General features: G+C 37.5%; 1 protein-coding gene across 1 annotated transcript in view; it reads right to left on the reverse strand.

Annotated features, from left to right (window-relative positions):
* Positions 1–820: 820 nt before the first annotated feature.
* The window catches only part of ANO4 (anoctamin 4), a 348,320-nt gene continuing 324,747 nt past the window's right edge, over positions 821–24,393 (reverse strand). The window contains exons 22-27 of the mRNA XM_041738605.1: positions 22,658–22,810; positions 20,851–20,998; positions 14,773–14,892; positions 5,234–5,339; positions 3,665–3,860; positions 821–1,463 (exon numbers count right to left, since the gene is read on the reverse strand). Of these exons, the coding sequence (XP_041594539.1) occupies positions 3,669–3,860; positions 5,234–5,339; positions 14,773–14,892; positions 20,851–20,998; positions 22,658–22,810 (719 nt within the window). The 3' untranslated portion in view covers positions 821–1,463; positions 3,665–3,668. The remainder of the gene's footprint in view (positions 1,464–3,664; positions 3,861–5,233; positions 5,340–14,772; positions 14,893–20,850; positions 20,999–22,657; positions 22,811–24,393) is intronic.

Genomic DNA, 24,393 nt, shown 5'->3' on the forward strand with positions numbered 1-24,393 from the left:
CTTAGTTTAGGCCCTGCTAGGGTTGGAATTTCACTCCTAGGAACACCAGGCCATGGAAAGACAAAACTAAGAAATAGTTGAAGTTCTGGCCTGCCCAAAGCCACTCTGACTGACTGCTTCTATATAGGCTAAGAAAACATCTAAGGTCTTTAGGAATCAATCAGCTGAAGAGAACACACATCTAAGAGGGGATAGTGTTTGATGGACATGGTATTGGGAACACTCTCATCCCTTTAGCTAACATAGGCAAGATGATAATATAGTTGAAGGGTAGGTTCTGCTATCTCCAGAACAAGAGTTACCACAACAGGAATGCTTAGAAACTTTTTTTTTCCCCAAACAGATGGCTTCTTCCTTAGGATTAACAGACCAAACTAGTGTAAGCAGGGTAATCACGACAGCATAAGTGTCATTGGCTATATTTCCTTTTTCTTCAACAAAGTGTGTCAAGGTCAACAAAGTGTGTGACATTTTCCAAGTTTTTCTGAGTGATTTCTAATTAGTTGGGTTGGTACTCTAAAAAGGTAGCATAGAGACAAGATGGAAAAGGTGGATTTAGAAAAAATATAGTCTGTCTCAAAGGTGAAGTGATTTCTCAGGAGTGTGTGGGAGTAATAAATCTTTCTTTAAAGATCTCACTCTGATTTCTCTTATTTTATGAGAAAAAAACATGACAGAATTTCAGAAGGCCCAACTGAAAATATTCCGTGTGCATAAATTTATTTTAAATTTTATTGCATCACATTATACAAGCATTAAACATGGCTTCATGTTGATGATTATTTAAATGTGAAAATTTATCATTCATGTCATTACCCTTTTGGCTATTTACAGGTAAGGAATTTCTATGTACTTTATATATCTCTGTATTTGTATGTACATATGTAAGAATACATGACTATACATATGTACACACAGAAATACATCTATGGCCATACACATAGCTATAGATATGTCATATATAATAATCTCCTCAGAAAGATCTGAAATTAAAAAAAAAGAAAAAATTGTAAACAGGGTCTTGTCTGTATCATTTGGTGACATGGAATTAGGACATTACAACATTCTAGGAATGTGTGTCCAGGTGTCTGAATACCCTTATTTGCCCAGTGTCTGTAAAATTCATATGGGGTAGAATGCAAAAAAGGTAGCAAACAGGCTGAAAAACAGGCCCAGTATACAAGTTCCCCTTGGTTTTAAAAACTTGAGAATGTAACTGCCCATGATGTGCATGCTTGCTTGGTCAAGAATGGTCTATGGATAGATAGCAATTGTGTGCTGCAACATGATTTCACAGCAGCATGATTTCCCAGGTAGTCCTTTAAGGGTGCTGACCCCCCTGCTGCTGCCAATGTCTGCGACATGCACTGCAGTTGCATTTTAGTCATTCACTTGAATGTGCTTTTGCACAGCTGGGAGAAGTAAACAGAATTCAGGTCCTTGGCTTGGAAATGAACTATTACCTAGGAAGAAAAAAGAAGGCATTGAAACCCTAGGTACACACAATGGCTTAAGAACACAGTGTACAATGGTTGGTTTGTACTCACCATGAGTCAAAGGCACTCAAAGAATTTGTAACCCCAAACTGAGTCAGGTATGGTATAAACATTATTGTGCCTGCTTTACAGATGAACAGACTGAGTCAGAAAGGCAGTCTGAAGCAAGGTGACATCCTGCCAACTGTTGGGGGAATAGAGACAGACAGACAAACACTATGCTTTCAAGCAAAAATTAGAAATGTCCTCTGGGGAGATAGCAGCCCCCAGTGATGAGGCCAGAAGAAACTCCCGACTGGTTACCAGCCCTGTAGCCCAGCGTGGCCCCTAGATGGAGGTAATGCTACTGCTGCACCTTGGTGTCTAGTTACTGGAGCTCCTGGGAGCAGCTCTCTTCTCTGATGTCTGCCTCCTACCCTCAAACATGGCCACCTGGATAGTCACTCTTTCTCCTCGGATGGCTGACCAGAGCCAGAGAAGAGGTGATCAGAATGGGGTTTGGGGCCAGGGGCTTGGAACCAATTCTAGGATCCCAGAAGGTTAAAGTTGCATAGGCTCTTAAAGTATTGCTCAGTCTAGCTTCTTTACTGTCGTATAATGTGGAAATCAAATCCACATGAACACTCCATTCCAGGTCATACAGATAGAGAATGGAAAAGTCTAGAATCCGGCAGACTATATAACAAAATAGTTAACAATACGAACTCCACCTAGTATTCTATAGCATTTTATTGTTTCACATGTGTCTCATATACATTGCCTTATTTGAGCTGCATATTGGTTCTGCCAAATGAGCAGGCTCAGAAAAATTAAGCAATTTCTCCAAAATCACAGACCCAAATGGCAGATCCGGGAAATGGGAAAATTACTGTTACAAAAAATGTCTTGCCTTTAGTGAGACCAAGGCCTACTTTGGAATTGAGGGCAGGGATATTGTTCAATATCTATATACCACTCTTATCCCTGGGGGTCTGGGTGATTTCCTCCAAGTCTACCCTCATCTCCCAATCATAACAGCCTCCTGGACTCTTTACACAGATCTGGGATGACACAAATTCACTAACTTAACAACAAACATCTCTACAGATAGCTGCTACACATTAACTGGTATGGAAAGTGAAAAACCTAACTTTCCTTCCTGTATATTTCATTCTTTTAGAGGCCAAATTTTGAACAACATTTTCAAAGTTCGTCTTCAAACCAGTGGAGACAGAGAAATGAAGGGCGAGGAAGGCAAAAGAAATGCCATAATGTCAGATTCCCAGAGTACCAGAACTGAGAGCTCATCTAAGCATTTCATCCTTGAAGAAACTTAAGCCGAGAGGTTAATGGACTTGCCCAAGGACACACAGCCAATAGATTTGCCAGGGAGAAGGTTTCAAGACAACTTTCTGATAAGATATGTGGGAACATTCTGAAACTTCTTTACACTGTTTGTCGCCTTAATCCACTTAACCTTTATTGACTGAATTGCATTAATGGGTGCCATGTGCTTAATGCCATGTTAACTAGTAGGAAGGATAAAATTACCACCCAGAAAAACTTTCCTAAAGATGTTTACCATTCTGCTGGGGAAGCCTGATAACTATTGGGAAAATCATAAATTAACAATACAGATCAATATATATGCCAATACATGTAGCACTGATGCAATAATCAGAGAAGTTTATAAGAAGTGAGTCTCACTGGGCTGATGAGTCTGGGGAAAACTTCTTAGAGGGTATGGTGTGACATGGATCATCCTGGGAAGAAATGATAAATGTTTCCATAGAAATGTTTCCTTCCTTCCATAGAGGGAAGGCCATCTTGGGTGGGATAAAAAGGTGGCTTTAATATCCTCAAGGCAACATGACTTCTTTCTGCTTAAGGAGAATTGCCAGACTGGGAGTAAAAGGGAGAGAGAAGGCTTATTTCAGGGAACACTGAGGCCAACTCCTAAAGGCATTGACTGCCAGGCCAAGAGTGGCATTGGAGGTAGAGTTGTAGGAATTATGTGCAAAGGGAAGAGAAAGTTAAATTACACAATTAAGAAACAATCTGGTTTGGGAAGCTTCTAAGGAGTTTGATTCCTATCAGTAGGACAATGGCAAGCTTTGATTCAAGGGAGTTTAAAGCATCCCTTTCAACCCAAGGAGAGGTTTTAGACTATGAGCACACCTCTCACCTACCTGGTCACGGCCACTCATTGTGGTGTGCTTTTCCATTTTTCTTCCTCTCCTTCCGTTCTTTCTGGAGACGCTCCAGTTCTGCTTCATACATCATCTCCTGAATCAAGTACTTCTCTCTTCTCATTCGATCCCTTAGATCTTTTGGGAGGTCTGGGATCAGATATGAAATGAGGTGCTTTATACAAAACACGAGATGCTAAAAACATAAAGGAGAATACAACACGTTAGATCTATTGAACCTCCTTAGCTGGAAAGAGATCTGGGAGGTGGTATAAGAACTCTCATTCCAGGGATGTGGAGCCTCTTGAGTGTCTGGAAAGTGGAATGAGGCCAGAGGATGTATGTGAGGAAAGAAATCAGGAAAGAAGGTAGAGGAGTGGTCAGAGAATGCAAAGGAGAGCCAGAAGTACCTATACCATGGAGTCAGAAAACTCAGGGTTGAATCCTGGCTTTTATTACTTAAGAAATGTCTGCTTACCTGGGAAAAAGTCACTCTGAGTTTCAATCTGCTCATGTATAGAACGGGCATTATTGTGAAAATCATAAGAAAATGTTTCAAATTGCTTTATCTATTGCTAAATTCACTTTGCCAATTTGACTGCAAGAATGATCAATAGGCCTTAAGAAAATGATCATTTCAGGAAGAAACTTTTTCTGGCACACTGCCACAAATTCTTTACACCTGACTTACTAACAGCTGAAACTAGAAACACTGTCATTTCTGTTTGTCTATATGATAATGACCAGTAAAGTACCAGATGATAATTTAAGGACTCTCATAATTCTAAAGTATTAGATAAGTGAATTCCCAGGGAAGAACAGCTTATCTTTTCTTGGTTCCCTGGAATGAAGGAAAAAAAATGATGGAAGAAGAGGTATAGGAAATGTCAAGTCTAAGGCAAGAGGCAGTCCTGGTTTGCATTAATCTGGCTTTAATATTATGTGACAGGAGATGAAACTTCCATTTATAAAGTACAGTCATAGAAATGCAAATGATTTCTAGTAGCAATTTTCTTAAAGACTAAAAGAAAACAGGCAATGTATTTTTACTGACATATAAGTAATTGCTAGGTAGATTTAAAGTTAATTTTGAGTCTTAGATAATGAATACTTATTTATGTCCTGAATGAAAGTAATGTCAAGATGACACACAAAGAGAGGCTACCATTTGTGTGATACCCAGCTTAGTTGTTTTCCAAACTATAGCCCCTGAACATCTACATCAGAAAGAATCACCTCGGAGGGCTTGTGGAAAGCAAATGACAAGCATGATGTATCTGAGTCTGTAGGAGTAGGGATGGAAAAAACTGCAATTTCCCTAACATCGAATAACAATGGTCCTAGAACATTAGAATAATGATTTCTGATGTATCCACTAACAATCAACAATGGACTTTCAATCGTTTCTTGGACAACTCAAGGTGAAGAAAAAGATTTAAAAAAGAGGCTATATAATATTACTATAATACTTCTGGACATAAATAACCACGTTGAACATTCTCACACTTGCATTCATGCATTATTCTTAGTTACTTAATTATGGCAAAGGAATTGGTTAAGAGAACATACCTCAAATACAATGATAAAAGCCAATCGAGCTGCTAGAACATGCCAGAATTGCAATGTGTAGCCATAGGGCACCAGTGAGTGCGGGGGGTCACGGTAGTCTCGGTATCTGTAAATACATAGGAGAATGAATGCTATGTTCCGAACTATGATTTTCCTGACTCCCAAATCTCATTCATTCCCACATGTAGTCCTCATTCATGATAGATAGTTCAAAAAAGCTTCTCTATCCTAGACATTTGTCACTTATCCGTTATTTTTTTTCTTCTGGTAAAAGAGTATCTCTTCTCCTCTGGGGAATTATCCGTGTGGCTTAGGCAGGGCTTACCTTCATCCCTGACCCCAGTTCAAAAGATGACTCAGACTTGATCAATGAGACTCCTCATCAGGGCTTCTGTTAGAATGGTCATTTAGTGAATTATAATTAAATCCATCATAGACTGTGTGTGGAGAGAGTTTGCTTAGAATGAGGTCATGTGAGGGCAGCCAGGGTGGCTCAGCGGTTTAGCACTGCCTTCAGCCCAGGGCATGATCCTGGAGGCCCAGGATGGAGTCCCGCGTTGGGCTCCCTGCATGGAGCCTGCTTCTCCCTCTACCTGTGTCTCTGCCTCTCTCTCTCTCTCTCTCTCTCTCTGTCTCTCTCATGAATAAATAAATAAAATCTTAAAAAAAAAGAATGAGGTCATGTGAAACAATGTAGAGCCAGTAGAGAAGCAGTGTCTTGCTGATGCTGCTGGAGGCTTGCGATCCAACCATTACTAACATTAGTATCATCCTGCCAACCTCCAGTTACCTGAACCAATGATGTTCTTTTTAAGTCAGTTTATACTGGATTTTTGCCACTTCCCACTAAAAAAAGTCCTTTTTAAAAATTTTTTATTATTTTTTAAAAGTCCTTTCTAATATATGCTCCAACTATAACTTTTGAGTCTGCATAAAATTCCACAAATATTTGTTGAACACCCATTAGGAAGTAGGCACCTGTCCTAGGAACTTAAATCTGTGTGACTCCACTTTATTTTTGTCATTATCATTACTATCACAGGTAGAAAAACTGAAAAATGATTTTCCATATTGGAGTTTCATATTTCTTAGCCCAGTATTCTTTTCATTAGCCCCAGAAATGTGGAAAGATCTGGAGATGCTAATTCTTCTAATGATTCTGTGTGTAAACAGACCAAATTCCCGTATCTGAGGAAAAGTTATGATTATCGAGGCGCTCATGTAAGATCATACCTAACCTCAGGGTCAGCACTAAGTTGTGTATAAGGATACAAGATAATTCCTGTGCAGGGCATCTTTTTTTATTAATTACACACAATTGACATACAATGTTATATTGGTGTCAGGTATAGAACATACTGATTTGACAATTCTATACATTAGTGCTCATCACAATAAGTATAGTCACCATCTGTTATCATTCAATGTTAGCACAATATAGACTGTATTTCTTATGCTGTATTTTTTCATCCTGGGACTTATTTTATAACTGGAAGTCTGTATCTCTTAATCCCCATTCTATTTAGCCTATTCCCCTACCCACTTCCCTCTGACAATCACCAGTGTGTTTAAGGGTCTGTTTTTTTTTGTTCATTTATTTTTTTTAGATTCCATATATAAGTGAAATCATATAGTATTTGTTTTTGTCTGGCTTATTTCACTTAGCATAATTTCCTCTAGGTCCATCCATAATGTCAAGATCTTGTTCTTTTTCATGGCTGAGTACTATTTCACTTTATGTATAAACTACCTCTTTAGGTACCTCAGCGGACTCTTGGGTTGCTCCATACCTTAGCTATTGTGAGCAATGCTTCAATAAAATGGGGTACATGTATCTTTTCAAATCTGTTTTCATTTTCTTTGGGTAAATATCTAGTGTAGAATTACTAGAGTATATGGTTTTTCTTATTTTTTGAGGAACCTTCATAATGTTTTCCACAGTGGTTGTACCTATTTACATTCCCAGTAATAGTGCACAAGGATTCCCTTTTCCCCGTATCCCTGCTAACACTTATTTCTTGCCTTTTTGATACTAGCCATTCTGGCTGGTGTGAGGTGATATCTCATTGTGGTTTTGATTTGCATTTTGCTCATGGTTAGAGATGTTGAGTACCTTTTTATTTCTCTCTTGGTCATCTGTATGTCTTCTTTGGGATGTCTATTCAGATCCGCTGTCTATTTTTTAATCTGATAGTTTATTTTTTTTTTTTTGGTGTTAAGTTCTTTATATATTTTGGACATAAACCCCTTATCAGATGCATCAATTGCAAAAATCTACTCCCATTTACTAGGTTGTCATTTTTTAAAATTTAAATTCTATTAGCCAACACATAGTACATCATTAGTTTCAGATGTAGAGTCCAATTTCCTTTGCCTTGCAAAAGCTTTTCATTTCCATGTAGCCCCCATAGTTTATTTTTGCTTTGTTTTCCTTGCCTGAAAACACATATCCATAAATAATTTGCTGTGGCTGATGTCCAAGAGATTACTGCTCACCCAAACTCTCTTCTAGGAGTTTTACGGTTTCAGGTCTCATATTTAGGTCTTTAATCCATTCTGGGTTTATTTTTGTGTATGGTTATGAGAAAGTGGTTCAGTTTCATTATTTGCATGGAGCTGTCCAGTTTTCCCAACACCATTTGATTTTTTCCCCCACTGTATGTCTTGCCTCCTTTTTCATAGGTTAATTGACCATATAGATGTGGGGTTATTTCTGGACTGTCTATCCTTTTCCATTGATCTATTTGTCTTTTTTTGTCCTGTGCAGAGTATCTTTGAAGAGTATTAAGGACTATAGAAATGAGCTGTCACTATTATCACAATCATCCTATTAATTATCATTAATACTTATGGTAAATAATAATAGTGTATTTATTTTGTCAGTAAAATTATATTTATGATGAGTATCTAGTGCTGAGATTAAAAATCAATCTATTAGTACCTTTAAGCTGTTGGTTCTCTCTATAATGATGAGGATTAGGTAATTGCCTAGAACACTTTTATTCTGGAATATAGTTACATAAATAGCTCCTGTCAAAGGTCCAATTTATTCAAGAATAAAAGTTCTAACTTTCTTTTACTTTTTGCAGAGCACAACTAGTCAAGAATCAAAGTGTGTTTTCTGAAATTAAAATAATGTGATTCCTATTGTCTTTAGCTACCTATATTTCAAATATAATCTGAATAAATATTCTAGAAGAAAAATGGCAGTATGCTTTTAATTATACATATGGTTGGTTATTAGGTAAACATATATTTATAAAAGGAGGGGACCTGGGATGCCTGGGTGGCTCAGTGGTTGAGAGCCTGCCTTAGGCTCAGGTCATGATCCTGGGGTCCTGGGATCTAGTCCCGCATCGGGCTCCCTGCAGGGAGCCTGCTTCTTCTTCTGCCTCTCTGTGTATGTTTCTCATGAATAAATAATTTTTTTAAAGGAGGGGACCTGAATATTTCAAGAGTTACCCTCATTAACTCCTTAAACTTAAAAAAAATCTTAACTTTAAATTCAATTAGCCAACATAAAGTATATACTTCGTTACTTCACTAGAACAGAAAATTTTCAGAACCTACTGCTCCTTTCTTATTTATGCCTTAGCTGTGCTCTTGTGCCCTTCATGGTGACTGCTCAATCTCTCTTAGCTTCTCAGACTTTGTTCAGCTTTACTTTTGAAGAATATTAGTAAAGCTCTTTCTCCCCAGATCTCTTCTAAATTCATTGGGTAGAAAATCATGGTGTTATCCCCTAGACTGTTTCCAAAGACACCAATGTATTGTCCTCAAATTGCTGCTACACATTTGTAGCAAATAAATGAATTCATATATACATCTGTATAGTATAGTACAACCATTCATTAAAGTATGAGACTAGAAAGACGAAATACTTTTTATGACACAGTGAGAGAGATTATCAAACATGACTCTATTTGTAAAATTGGACATATATGCAAGTAGTTGCCCCTGCCCTCACTCCCATCCTACTGTTTGGCTCTCTGTGTTTCAGTTACCACATCCTCCCTGCCAGTCAGTAGGCACGTGATCTTCTTTCTATTGTCACAAGGTCAACGGTAGCCTAATCCTAGGGCACAATGCCTATATAATTTGCCTCACTTCATCTCCTCACATAGGCATTTTATCATCTCTTATCATCATGAGGTGAAGGGTGAGTACAGTGCTAGGTATTTTGAGAGAGATACTGTATAGCTTTCTTAACAGTATATTGTTATGATTATTATTATTGTTGTAAATCTCTTACTGTGCCTAATTTATAAATTAAACTTTACTATGTAAGTGTGTAAAGAAAAAACATGGTATATATAGGTTTTGGTATCATTCAGTTTCAGGCATCCATTTGGGGTATTGGAATGTATCTCCCACCAATAATCGAAGACTACTGAAATATGCAAAAATGAAAACACTTGTTTTTAGGTGGTGATCTTGCATTTTAATTAATAGATTTTTTATATTTTTTAAATTAACATTTTTTACATTTTTAATATGTAGAAAGCACTTATATTCATGGTTACAGTGAGTTGGCAATATATCAGATAGTTTCTATACAGAGATCCAGTTGTTGAGAATCTATATCTCGGGACGCCTGCATGGCTCAGTGGTTGAGGATCTGCCTTGGGCTCAGGTCTTGACCCCGGGGTCCTGGAATAGAGTCCTGCATTGGGCTCCCTGCGAACCTGCTTCTCCCTCTGCCTGTATCTCTGTCTCTCTCTGTGTGTCTCTCATGAATAAATGAATAAATCTTAAAGAGAACATGCATCCGTTTGTTCAGCCCCTGTATAGTATACATCCATTTGTGGATCTATCACAGAGCTCTGCTAATTTGTGCACAAAGGAATGCAATGTACCTACACTGGCACTTAACTTCTGATTCTTGGTTTCAGAATGAAATGTTTAGGAAGTTCCAGTTTTCAGAAGCAGCAGGTCTCTGGCCTTCCTGCTCTCTAAAGCTACTGTATCATAAAGTCAGGTTTCTCTCTAGAAAACTCCTTATTGCTATTAGTGATGCTAATGAGTCTGGCTCTCTTGTGCTTCACTGCCCACAGCTGTATCTCCAATCATGCGCTCGCTGGAAAGCACACGCAAACCAAGGCTGGGGTCTGCCTGATGTTATGATCTTAGGTAATTAATGAAACTTCTATGGACATCAGTTTTCCCTAGTAACATAATTAGGGTCTCTCCATCTCAGGATCTATAAGTGTTGACTCTCACTCTTTTCTTTTAGTTTGCAGATGACTGTTTGAAGCAGAGCTCTCAGTTGAAGTGCTAGCCTACTCCTGATCCCACTGGCCTTTTCAAAGAGGCAGGGGCTCGAGAGGTGCTCAGATGTCATTTGCGCCCCATACCTCTGTTTTTGATAGAGTGCTATTTTTTTTTTTTTTTTGCCAAATGACTGGGTACATGTTTATTGTGCAAACAAAACACTTCCCTGGAAACAGACAGAAAGCCAAGCTTCAAAGCTAATTGAATCAATGTTTTACTTCTCTAATCTTCATTTAGTATCTTCAGAGAAACTAAGTGGTCCAGCGGTGTCAATGTTAGCAGGAATTTTTCAAAGTGAGTTAGAATTGTTTCCAAAACATAACACTTGTAATTTCTTGGCTTCAGTTTTACATGTGGGAAAAGCAGGACGTTCCCACTTAGGTTATGGCTTGCAAACAACTTTTTTTTTCCAGTTCCAGGTATACTTAATTCGTTCCCATTTTTAAAAATGTAAAAGTACATGTACATTTGAAAGAACGAGAGTGAACTTCACATAACCGCCATCTAAGGTAAGTCCTAGAACATGGTTAGTAACTTAGAAATGCCTTGCTGGCAATCCCAGACACCCAGAGAGATAACTGCTATTTAATTTTCTGCTTTTCTTTATAGTTATACTACTTATGCAAGTGTTTCTGAGTAAAACTGCTGAGTTTGTCTGCTTTGAACTCTATATAAATGAAATCATAATGTATGTGTTATTTTGTGATTATACCTTAATTAATATGCAATTTTTGAGTTCTCAATTCTATTCCATTTTCTATTTATTTGATTCTGTGACACCATTACACTGATTATAATTTTATACTAATTCTAACATAAAGTAAATCTCTACTATTATTCTTCAGAAGTATCTTGACTATTATTCATCTTTTGCATTTCCATAGAACATTATTTTCAACTTCAGGTACAACCTCATCATATTTAATTTTTAAAGCTAACCTCATTGATCCATTCATATTCTTTTCTCTAACCTTTATATTTATTTAATACTTAGTATGATAAACCCTCATGTCTACATGTAACGCAAGAATTAAAGCATTTTCAGGAACTTATTATACCTTACCTTCTGCCCCTGATTTGGCCTTGATGGTTTATATGCTTCAAGGAATTTATCCATTTCTTTGAGGCTGTCAAGTTGTTGGTATATAATTGTCCACTGGTCTCTTATGAGCCCTTGTTTTTCTGTGGTATCAGTTTTCATGTATCCTCTTTCACTTCTCATTCATTTGAATATTTTTTTTCTTGGAAAGTCTAGCTAAAGTTTCGTTTATTTACTTATCTTTACAAAAAAGAACAACCTCCTAGTTTCATTGATCTTTTCTATTTGTTTTTAGTCTTATTTCTGCTCTGATTTTGTTACTTTCTTCCTTCTACTAACTTCATTCGTTGGTTCATTCATCTTTCCTTCCTTCCTTCTCCTGGAGGTATAAAGTTAGGTTGAGATTTTTCTTGTTTCTTGAGGTAGGCATTTATTGCTATGAACATTCCTCTTAGAATTGCTTTTACCGCATCTCATATGTTTTGGTACATTATATGTTTATTTCTAAATGTCTCTAGCTATATCTTATTTCTCCTTTGACCCATTGGATGTTCAGTAGCATGTTTAATCTCCACATATTTGTGAGTTTTTCTAGTTTTCTTCTTGTAATTTCTCATTTCATACCATTGGCATTAGGATCAGAAGAGATGCTTCATGTGATTTCAATCTTCTTAAATTGTTTAAGACTTGTTTTGTGGCAGAACATGATCTATTTCTTTTTATTTTTAACTTAAATTCAATTAACATATGATGTATTATTAGTTTGAGGTTAGTGATTCATCAGTTGCATATAACATCCAGTGCATATTACATCAAGTACCCTCCTTAATGCCCATCACCCAGTTACCCTCATGATCTTCTGTTTTGTTTCTTAAATTCCACATATGAGTGAGATTATATGATAATCATCTTTCTCTGACTGAGATATTTTGCTTAGCATAATACCCCCCAGTTCCATCCATGTCGATATAAATGGCAAGACTTCATTTTGATGGATGAGTAATATTCCTCTGTGTGTGTGTGTGTGTGTGTGTGTGTGTGTGTGTGTGTGTAAACCATCTTCTTTATCCGCTCATCTATTGATGGACATTTGGGCTCTTTCCATAGTTTGGCTATTGTGGAAATTGCTGATGTAAACAATGGGGTGAGGTGCCCCTTAGGATCACTATGTTTGTATCTTTTGGATAAATACCCAGTAGTGCAATTGCTGGGTCATAGGGTAGCTCTATTTTTAACTTCTTGAAGAACCTCCACATGTTTTCCAGAGTGGCTGCACCAGCTTGCATTCCCACCAACAGTGTAAGAGATTCATTCTCCTTCCTCCAAATCCTTGCCAACATCTGTTGTTTCCTGACTTGTTAATTTTAGCCATTCTCACTGGTGTGAGGTGGTATCTCATTGTGGTTTTGATTTGTATTCTGGAGAATGTTTCACATGCACTTGAAATGTATGCATTCTGTTGCTTTTGGATCGAATGCTCTGTATATACCTATAAAATGTTGTACAGACCACTTATTTTATTGACTTTTCTGTCTGGATGATTTATCCTTTGTTGTAAGTGGGGTATTAAAGTTCTCTACTATTAGTTTAATGCTATCTATTTCTCCCTAGGTCTATTAATATTTGTTTTATATATCAGGTGTCTATTGGTTGGGTATGTTGGGAAATGTATCTTCTTGTTGGACTGACTAACCCTTTTATCATTATATAATGATCTTTGTCAATTACATTCTTTTAAAAAATCTGTATTTAAAGCAGACAACATAGTTATCTCAGCTTTTCTTAAAGTTTTATTTGCATGGAATATCTTTTTTAATCCCTTCAGTTTCAGCCTATTTGTGTCCTTACATCAGAAGTGAGTCTCTTATAGGAAGCAAATAGATCAGTCTTGTCTTTTAATTCATTCAGCCACTCTGTCTTTTGACTGAAGAATTTATTTTAGAATTTACATTTAAAGTAGTTACTGAGGGATCCCTGGGTGGCGCAGCGGTTTGGCGCCTGCCTTTGGCCCAGGGCGCGATCCTGGAGACCCGGGATCGAATCCCACATCAGGCTCCCGGCGCATGGAGCCTGCTTCTCCCTCTGCCTGTGTCTCTGCCTCTCTCTCTTTCTCTCTGTATGACTATCATAAATAAATAAAATTAAAAAAAAAATAAAGTAGTTACTGATAGGTATGTACTTATTTGTTAATTATTTTCTGGCTGTTTTGTAGTTCCTCTCTGTTCCTTTTCTTTCTTTTTTTTTTCCTTGCTCTCTTCCTTTATGATTTGATGGCTTTCCTTAGTGGTGTGCTTGGATTCCTTTTTCTTTCATGAATCTATGAGGTTTTTTCTTTGTGGTTATTACAAGGCTTACATATAACAACTAACAGTCTATTTTAAGTTGATAATTATTTAGGTCAGATTACATTATGAAACTATATTTTTTACTCTACCTCCAACATTTTGTTCACATTTTCCATATTTTTATATCCCTTAACTAGTTAATGTAGTTATAATGATTATTACTAGTTTTGTCTTTTACCTTCATACTAACATTATAAATGATCATTTCCACTTCTTTTCTATATATTTACCAGTGAAATTTATGCTTTCATCTATTTTCTTGTTACTAATTAGTACCCCTCCATTTCAGCATAAAGAAATTTAACCTTAGAAATTAAAGGTTAATTCCTTTACCTTTGTTAGGCTGGTCTGGTGGTGATGAAATCCTTTAGCTTTTGCTTGCCTGGAAAACTCTTCATTTCTCCTTCAGTTTTGAAGGACACTGTTGCTGAGCAGAATATTATTCATTGGCAGTTTTTTTTTTCCTTTTGGCACTTTGAACAGATCATGCCATATCCTTCTGACCTATCAAGTTTCTACGGAGAAATCTGATCATTTTATTGGTGGGGGAGTTTCCCATCATATGTAACAAGTTGTTTTTCTCTTACTGCTGTAAATATCCTTATCTTTAACTTTTGACATCTTCATTATGTCTTGGTGTGGGTCTCTTTGGATTACTCTTATTTGACTCCCTGGATCTGGATGTCTGGGTTCCACCTGAGAGATTCTGTTTTAATTTACTAGGTCACAGTTGGTCCAGAGGAGATTTTAAAATTCTCTAGTGGATTTTAATGCATGATCAAGGTTGAGGACCACTTCTTTAAACCCATTCAGTCAGAAAGGCTGTCTAAGCAAAACCTTCCCATGGCAGAGCCAGCCCAGGTTTGGCTGAATGCCATCCTCACCTGCAGTACTTGAGAGGAGTACCGGAGAACTCACTGCCATCAGACTCAGGCTCAGATCGGTTCTCAAAGTCAGAAATTCGAAACACAGATAAGCTGGCATTCACATAGCCAACCATGCACCTGGGAGAAAATGAATTCTATAATTAGAGCTCTGGTCACCTCTGCATCCAATTCACTGAAGTCTCTACTTCCTACAAACTCTTGTACTTATAAATGCCTTTAGCTGGCTTTGCCTTGTCATAATCATTCAAATTAGGATACACTGAAAAACCTTCAGGAACAAGTCATTCTTTTATTCTAGTTCTTCTTGTTCAAAGTCATCATACAGACCATCACTATCCCAATCAATAGATGAAAGACAGTACTGCATGATTCGTATAAATTACATGTAAGCCACAGTTTCTTTCCTTGATGATGTGAACACACATGCACACACAAACACATTCCTTTATTAATGAATACCTATATTCTCTCATAATACCCTGAATGTGACTGGTGTTACTATGCCTCCCCTCCAAACTCACATCCCTTGCTATAGTCATGCTAGACTATATTCCCTGCATAAGCTTTCATATCTCTGTTCAGTTTGTCTTTTCTCTTGGGATTCCCTATTCATTTCTTTCTAAGTAGGAATTTTTCAATGACCAATTGAAATGGCACCCCATCTGGGAAGATGTCCTAATCTTCCCAGAAAAAGACTCATTTCTTCTTCTGTATGGTGCTGCCTATATCTAACTTCACCATTATCGTACATATGGGTTTTCTTTAGATTGCAGTTGTTTTTTGGAGCAGAACAAGTGTCATAGGTATTTTTATATACTAGGGCAGTTTTGTGTAGTGTAGGAATCCAGTAAATATCAAACTCAATTGATTTCATTTGAGGAAAGCTAAACTATCAGAGATAATATCACTGTCTTTAGAATGGATCAGAAATAAAGTTATTGCCTATATACCCTAGGGTTAATAAACTTACTGAGAACATGGCTTTTACTCTGTGCTAGGAGTCAGTATATTTCAATACTAAAAACTTGGGTTTGAGGGTCAAATTGTAGCTTTTCTGCTTTCTAACCATGCAAATTTAGTAAGTTATATAACTTCTTTAACTAACAAAAGTGACTACCTGATAGAGTCATTGTGGGGATTAAACAAAATGATACATGTAAAGCCAGTGACAGAGTGCTTAGCCTATAGCAAGATCTTAATTAAATGTGAGTGGCTACTATTAATTTATTACTTGTACCTTGCAGAAGGTACAATAAATAAATATTGATTTAATGAAAAAATCATAGCTTTCACATTCTCTCCATTAACTTGTCTGGCATGATTATTCCAAGATGCTGAACACCAAATCAAAATAATGACACAAACACAGACCCGATAGTACATGAGTTCTGTGTGTTGTCTTGAGCAAGACAAATCACTGAAGTTTTATCATGGCCTTAAAAAATGAACCAAGCAGAAGTACCCATTTATCAAGTCACTCATGGGTGAAACAAATGTTCAGTGGGTGTGTAACATGCCTTAATCCAACCAGCAGCAGGTCTCCCCTACCACTCTTTGGAAGGGTAATTTGGAATAATGTCTCCCTCCTCTTTGAACTGCCTGGAACAGGACATGAAAGCAAATTAGTGCTTTGATGATTATTAGCTGTCATAGAGAGTGAGCTGGTTTTTGTGAACTATAGAATACAGCAGAATCTTCTTAGGAGCCAAACAGTGGGAAAGGAAAGGAGTTCTGGAAACTGGCAGAAAACATGCCCAACATTGAAATGAAATATTCACAACCCCTCCTGCACTCTTTCTTACCTCCCAAGGCAGCCCTGTGGCTTTACTGAGATTAAGCAGTGGCCTAATGGCTGCTCTGTCCAAAAACTCGATTGAGAAAAATCTAAATTTAAATAAAATACCAGCTTCATGGACAACACTCTACTTTCAAAATAAAGAGGATATATCTCTGACCTATTTATTAAGCATATTCATGTACTGTCAGTCATAAATCCAAGGTGAAAATGTGCCTTTGGCAGTTCTGTATTCCCGTGTACAAAGCATCACACATGGATCTAGTATGTGTCCATATAGTTATCAGCTGTGTAAGTCTTCCTTCCATTTCCTTTCCATAATCAGGGAAGGAGAGGGACTGCTAATATTGAACTGTCTGGGCATTTCTCAAAGTCTTTTCACTGCGGTAGAATCTTAGCTATTGTCCACAATAAATAGTTGAGGGTAGTCATCAATTCAGGGAAAGATTTCCCACAATTCCCTGTATGAAGTTCAGCCAATGGCATTCGTATGTCAGTCTGGAGGAAACAGGCAGTAGCAGATCCCATGTCGATCCCTATCTGCTGTCAGGAGATCACTATGCCTCAATGTGGCACACCACCAGCTCCAAGTTAGAGGAAAAATGAAGTAGTAACTAGAAAAAACTATCAGACAAAGGAAGGGTTTCTGTGAATATAAAAACACAAAGTTAATTTTCTTAAGGGGCTGGTAGAGGGCCCCTGAAGGTATTTCCAAGATAGGAGATTCAGAAAATATTTTATGTAAGGGTAGTATTGTTTGAATTATGATGCATGCCTCTTTCAAGTAAGTTCTGTGAAGACCACATTTATTTAAATGTGAGAATTCTGGTTTAAAAATCATTCATGATGTACTGTTTCCAATCCTTTACTATAAGGAAAAAGATGAACTAATGATCATTAGTAATGAGTTTTAAGGGAAAGAAAAGAACCTGAAGTTGATTTTTGAATTTGTAGAATCCAGCTTAAACTGCAGAGTGTCTTTGAACTTTGCGATTAAATGTGCCTATGTGTCACTATATCTAAAACCTCAAACAGAATGGGGATAGGGCCCAAACAATGAAAAAGCTAGAAGAAATAAGATCTGGTTTATGCATTTAGAGTCAGATGTGCCTTATAGATAATAAATGACAAATTTATGAATTTATTTATAGGTAGGCTAATAAGATGACAAAAGAAAGTGGACTTCTGACTTATTGCAATAAATATGACTGACATGAAAAAAGAGTAATATATAAAGCATTGTCAGCTTTATGTTTTTAAACAAAACCTTGTAATTGGTTATGATGTTGATCTATTGACTTACAATTTGCAAAAATATATTCCTTATAATTTATTAAGATATTTGTGGTTTGTTCTGTGACAGTTTGAGCATTGTGCTCTTGATCAAGTTTCCTTACGATCTTTTAGTTAGATCACTAAATCAGATATATACCTCACAATAATCCTAAGGCCTGCACATATTCTTAGAGAATGTTCCACAACTCTGGCCTGATAACAATGTAGTTAATTACATTCAATGGATAGGAGTGGAGGGCTCAAAATGATTTTTTTGTGCTGTTTGAAAAATAATTTTAGTTTGTTGACTGAAATTTAACTCTGATCGACAGAACAGTCTTATAGTATACACCTTCAATTTTGCTTCATAATTTCTATCTCCTGATGCATACCCAGAGATGACTTTAGTTCTCTAAGCACTTTTCTAGAGAGTTCAAGTGAAGATCCTGAAAGAGGAAGTGACTTTATTTTGCAAACACTGAATAATCTAAGCATGGGCACTGGTCCAGGAATCTACCTAGGCAGGGTGCAGCAAAAATGCCTTAATAAATGTCTTAAGAGGAAAGATGAAACACTTGAAAGTTTCTTGTGTACCCACTGTGTGGAGAATATTGCCTCAAATCACGGTATTCCTCTCATGTTCAGATCTGGCTAGAAAATGAGAACGTCTTCCCCTCTATGCCACTGAAAATGCATTCACTGACCGCTCATGATAGCAGTGAGATTGTGGTTGGAAGTCCCTCTGTCATAGGGACAAGGGCATGTGACTGACTCACTCTGGGCATATGCATCAAACTCTCATCTTTGGAGAAGCCAGCGAAAGCTGAAAAAACAGTAAGAAGAAGGCATTGAGGCAGTCTGGAGTTTTGAGGTTGGCTTAGTTGGAGTACCCTTGATTTAGAGGCAGCTTCAATTGAAATGTAGCATTTCTATAGGTGAATGGGATCATAACAAGTGGAATTTGACTATGCACATACTACCCCAAAAGCCTTTGACATTCTAAAATTTGACAATGCTGCTCCGCCATGAGTTCAATCATTTCTAAAGCATTTCCAAATGGGCAAAAACAAAACAAAACAAAACAAAACAAAACCAAAACCAAAAACAAACCAAAAAACCTTAAAAAGGATAATAGTGTAGCTGGTGGAGCAGAAAATAAGATTCATGAATAAACTTATACTAATTTAACTATTTGAAAACAAGAAACATGACTAATGGATTAGAAGATAGAATGTAGATCTATAAACATTGAAAATGGCAGAAGTCTCTTAAGGGAAAGAGAAAGGTTATATGTAAAAAAAAAATAGTCCATGTGAGCCCCATAAAACTGAATCAAGGAGACTGTTAAATTTTAATCTCCATGAACATGTCTTAACTCTAATAAACTGTCAACATTCTAAAGCTTTGATTCACTATCAACTGCACATACATGTTCCTGCTTTATTTTTTGTGTTCCACCCAAACCAAGACAGGTTTCATTATATTTGCAATTGAGAAAAAAATTAAATAACCACTGGGACTTAAACCCCTGGGGAGTTTTCTCCTGTTAGATGAACTGGATAAACATTTATTGGCAATTGCCCCTGGGCCCTGTGGTTCAGGATGGAGAGCACTGTATGAGTCTAGGCTTTGCCTTCATGTGGGTTCTATCAGTTACTCTGCTTTGTGATTCTGGATTTAACCTCTCAATCTCCTTCTGTTCTTCAAAGTGAGGGTAATAATGCATGTCCCACTCCCAGGGTTGTTTTGAGAATCAAATGCAAAACAGACAGGAAAGTGGTTTAAACAAAGGCAAGCTTTTCTAGGCTCAGCCAAGCAGAGAATGTTGGCAATAGAATTAGAAAGAATAAGTGAATAGTATAACATGTCTTTAAATCTCTTAAAATGGGATGGTATGTTCACTTAAAGTTGCTAGATAATTAGTGTCTAATGGCCACATGATTATTATAGTAAAGAACTTTATAGAAGCCTCTTTGAATAGCTAGATGGTAAGCTTTATTACATTCAATTATCTATGCCTTAAAGCATTCATGTAGGATTAATAATGAAACTGGACCTAGGCTAGGGGTGCATGAATTTGGCTAACTTGATTTGGTAGCACTTTATTCCTTGGGGCTAATCCAACTACAGTGGCTATACAGGATTAGTTTAGTTCTGACTAGTAAACCAAAGAGCAGGGCTGCCTATGTGAATTGTCATAGCCCACATGGGATAATTTCTGGGGTGTTAAAAAGACTTCCAAAACATACTCCACTGTGATCTACAGACATCTAAATCCCACAATTAGAACAGAATTATTTTATTTTAGCCAAAGATTTTTTTTCCCATTAAAGTATGTTAAATTTCTTGTCTCCGCCCAAGGTTATAGAAATGAAATCTAGGGGACCTGTTTTAATTTTGCCTGGAATTTACCTGACCAGAAATACCCAGAAATACCTGGCTTTTGGGAATCACTTAGGTGATGCCATAGAATTGGATTTGCCTTGGGTAATATGTACATTGGTCAGGTCAATATCCAGGAAAGAATCATTCAGTTACTTATTCCACAAATATTTATAGAATACTTCTAGGGTACTTGTCACATGGTTGCATATTTCCCATGTAGAACTTGCAAAGTCTCCATATGATGACACAAGAGGAATCAAATTGTAACTATCCTCTTATAAACTCATAAAGATGGCACAACTATATACTAGAGCATGTGCTAATTTTTTTGGCTATATATACTAGCATAGCACCCATTTCTGAATTCACAGTAGGCAAGGGTCAGGGGTGGGAGAAATTATTAATTCCACCTAAAACTTGTGTTATCTGTGTTGAGTCCCATCTTTTCAGTAGATGAGAATGTGTTTTCTTTGGCTGGTAGCGTCATCATAATTCTACCTCTCCCACTGCTGTCCTTCTCATCCTGGGTTACTCCAGTGCAGAAGCTTCTGTCTGAGAGTGCCAGCATCACACAGTGCATAGGAAATGGGGACTTCATGACAGTTTTAGGACAAACTTACTTTTGTCCAGCTTCTCCTTGGCCTGCACAAGGTCCATACTTATAAGCATACACCAAACGAGGGATAAAGTCAGATGTTATCGCTATGACAAATGCATTTGTAATAACAGAGAGAATGCCGATGCCTTCAAGGATTCCATACCAAATTCCTATTCAAAAAGAAGTGTTACCAGTGAGAATGGGGAAAATTAACAAGGCAGGAAACCACAAATGTTGGAGAGGATGTGGAGAAAGGGGAACCCTCTTGCACTGTTGGTGGGAATGTGAACTGGTGCAGCCACTCTGGAAAACTGTGTGGAAGTTCCTCAAAGAGTTAAAAATAGATCTGCCTTATGAACCAGCAATTGCACTGCTGGGGATTTACCCCAAAGACACAGAGGCAGTGAAACGCCGGGACACCTGCACGCCGATGTTTATAGCAGCAATGTCCACAATAGCCAAACTGTGGAAGGAGCCTCGGTGTCCATCAAAAGACGAATGGACAAAGAAGCTGTGGTCTATGTATACAATGGAATATTACTCAGCCATTAGAAACAACATGGAACTGGAGGGTATTATTCTGAGTGAAATAAGAAGAATGTCTTCTCAATCGGAGAAGGACAAACATATGGTCTCATTCATTTGGAGAATATAAAAAATAGCGAAAGGGAATAAAGGGGAAAGGAGAAAATGTGAGTGGGAAATATCAGAGAGGGAGACAGAACATGAGAGACTCCTAACTCTGGGAAACGAACAAGGGGTGGTAGAAAGGGAGGTGGGCAGGAGGTGGGGGTGACTGGATGACGGGCACTGAGGGGGGCACTTGATGGGATGAGCAATGGGTGTTATTCTATTTGTTGGCAAATTGAACACCAATAAAAAATAAATTTATAAAAAAAGTGTTATATTAGTTCAAGACACAACAGCAGAAATAATAGTATAAAAACTACTGGGGAAACTAATTTTAACAGTCCTTTCAAATTACCCAATACTGACACTTGTAACCAAGAGTAAGAATTTGTACTTGCAGATGCTTTGGCTTTGAAGAAGTTTCTATGGATGTGCTGATGCTCATGACTTACTGACTCGGTCAGGATCAAACGTAAGTCAGAGAGTTCTCATCAGCAATAAGGCACCAATACATTACCCAATAAGATGGGCACTCACACTGTCAAGTCACTACCAGGCTGGGAGCTCCTGAAGGGTGCAGACAGCTGGATGGGCCCAGCCCCTGTTGCGCTGACCCAGGGTAGGTGCTCACTGAATGTGGGTTTGTTTCATATGGAGGTTAAAGGCCACTGTGAGCCAAGACACACTGAGTGCCTGCTGGCTCTATACTAAGCATTTGATGCAGAAATGAATAAAAGATGGTCTCTGATCTCAAGCAGCACTCAAGAGGCTGCATCTGATTCAACTCAGCCTCTCCTGTCAAAGGCCAAAGCCATCTTCATCTTTAGAAAAACTGGATTGAGCTTTATGTGACTCAGGGAAACATTTGAGCAAGGGCAAAACAAAATAAAGCAAGTGGGAAATTACTTTAAAAAGGAAATAAGTGATAATAAATAAAAATTCTAGATTCCAAGTTCAAATAACCAAATTGAGAGTCTATTTAAGCACAAATTCTCCAGTACTGGAAATTATAAAATTCCAAATAGGCAGCTTTATTTCTTGTCTAATATTATTTAAAGCTAACATAATTATTCTTTTGTAAGAATGAGTTACTTCATCTTACATGGAAACCATTAGTAAAAAATTTAAAGTTGATGTCTGTTTTTATTTTATCCACCAGATGGCTAATATCTTTAAAAAAAACATCAAATCCAACTTACCTATGTCTTTGGCCCTTGAAGCTAAAGGTCGCCTCCACTGTGTGACAAATTTGTAAGCATCCAGCCGAATTTCAATTATGTTATTCAGTAAGGCCAGAAGTGGTGCTAGGGGAAAAGCTGCCACGAAGATAGTTGTGAATCCAAACTGAAGAACTAGAGAAGAAATAATGAAAAAGAACAAAGAGTTTTGGTTTTTCCATTACTATTTTCAAAAGGATGATAATCTGAATACAAAAAGTACTTGGCTAAATGGATGATTGCATAGCTTGTTTTTGCCTTTTTAGACTATTTTAGAAAGTAACAACAAAATACTGTGATAATTACTTCACATCTATCAGCTCATTTAGTTTTCACAATAACCTACCCTTATTTTACATGTGAGGAAATAGAGGAATTAAGAGTCCAAGTAACTTGCTTGACACACAATTGAGAAGTAATTCTAATGTGAGTACTGTGGTTCCTGAGTCATGAAGAGCCTGTTGACTTCATCTCTGTGGCAATGCCACCTTCAGGGTGTTACCCATCTTTGATCACATTCATACCCCATGCCTATGCTGCTGGCTCTTCACCCACCAATAGGAACAGGCATCTCCCTTAGTTTTCACCCTTCTGCTGACTTTCTTCTTTTCTTGGGTCAGTCCATCTACTCTCATGACTTCCTTATCACTTCTCTGATAAGGATTCTCAATTTCCTCTCTCTCACCCTGAATCTTAGTGGGGAATTTCCAGTTGTCTGTTGTTATGCTATAGAAGCAACACTCTCCAAAACTTGATTCAATCATAAACCTCAATCTCATCCTTAAATCTGTTCCTCCCTTCATGTCTTCCTTTCCGTCAGATTAGTCTTGCATAAATACCAGTTCTCATCTAGCTTACCTTTCATGACCATTAGTCTCCACTCTTCCTACTAGAGGTCAGACTCTCATGTTCTAATGGACTTCTCTGCCTCAGACTTTCACCTCCCTCCCTCATCTCATTGCTGTCAATATTGGTTAAAGCCCATAATCAATCATATCAATCATCTCCCTATTTTGAATGTTTCAGAAGATTCTGTCTATAGATTAAATCTTAAACTTTTCACTGTGCCATTCAGGGATCTTCCAAACCTCATGTTCAAACATACCTCATGCCTGGACAGGTTTCCCAAATAATCCTCTATTTTAGTCACACTGGACTTCTGGTTTGATGGGGCCATATCATCTACTTAGTGTTTTTATTCATACGATGGTGAGATTCTATTCTTCCTTCAAGGGTAAGCTCCATGTGGCCTCTGGGGAACCTCTCATAATTGTAATTATTGCTTCCTTAGTAGCTCCTGCAACTCTGCTTATAGTGAAGAACTTACTTATTCTTGATTTTATGGCTCTTTTCTTGTATGTATGGTGCTGATTATTATGTTTAAATCTCTGATCTATTTTGAGTTCAGTTTTTGTAAGTGATGTAAGACAGGAGTCCAATTTAATTTTTCTGCATGTGTCTATCCAGTTTTTCTAATACCATTTGTTGAAGAGACCATCCTTTCCCCATTAAGTATTCTTGGTTCTCTTGTCAATTATCAGTTGATCATACATGCAGGAGTTTATTTATTTTTTTTAAATTAATTAATTTTTATTGGTGTTCAATTTACCAACATACAGAAAAACACCCAGTGCTCATCCCGTCAAGTGTCCCCCTCAGTGCCCGTCACCCATTCCCCCCCACCCTCCGCCCTCCTCCCCTTCCACCACCCCTAGTTC

The sequence above is a fragment of the Vulpes lagopus genome, chromosome 23 (assembly GCF_018345385.1).
Source record: "Vulpes lagopus strain Blue_001 chromosome 23, ASM1834538v1, whole genome shotgun sequence".
NCBI lineage: Eukaryota > Metazoa > Chordata > Mammalia > Carnivora > Canidae > Vulpes > Vulpes lagopus.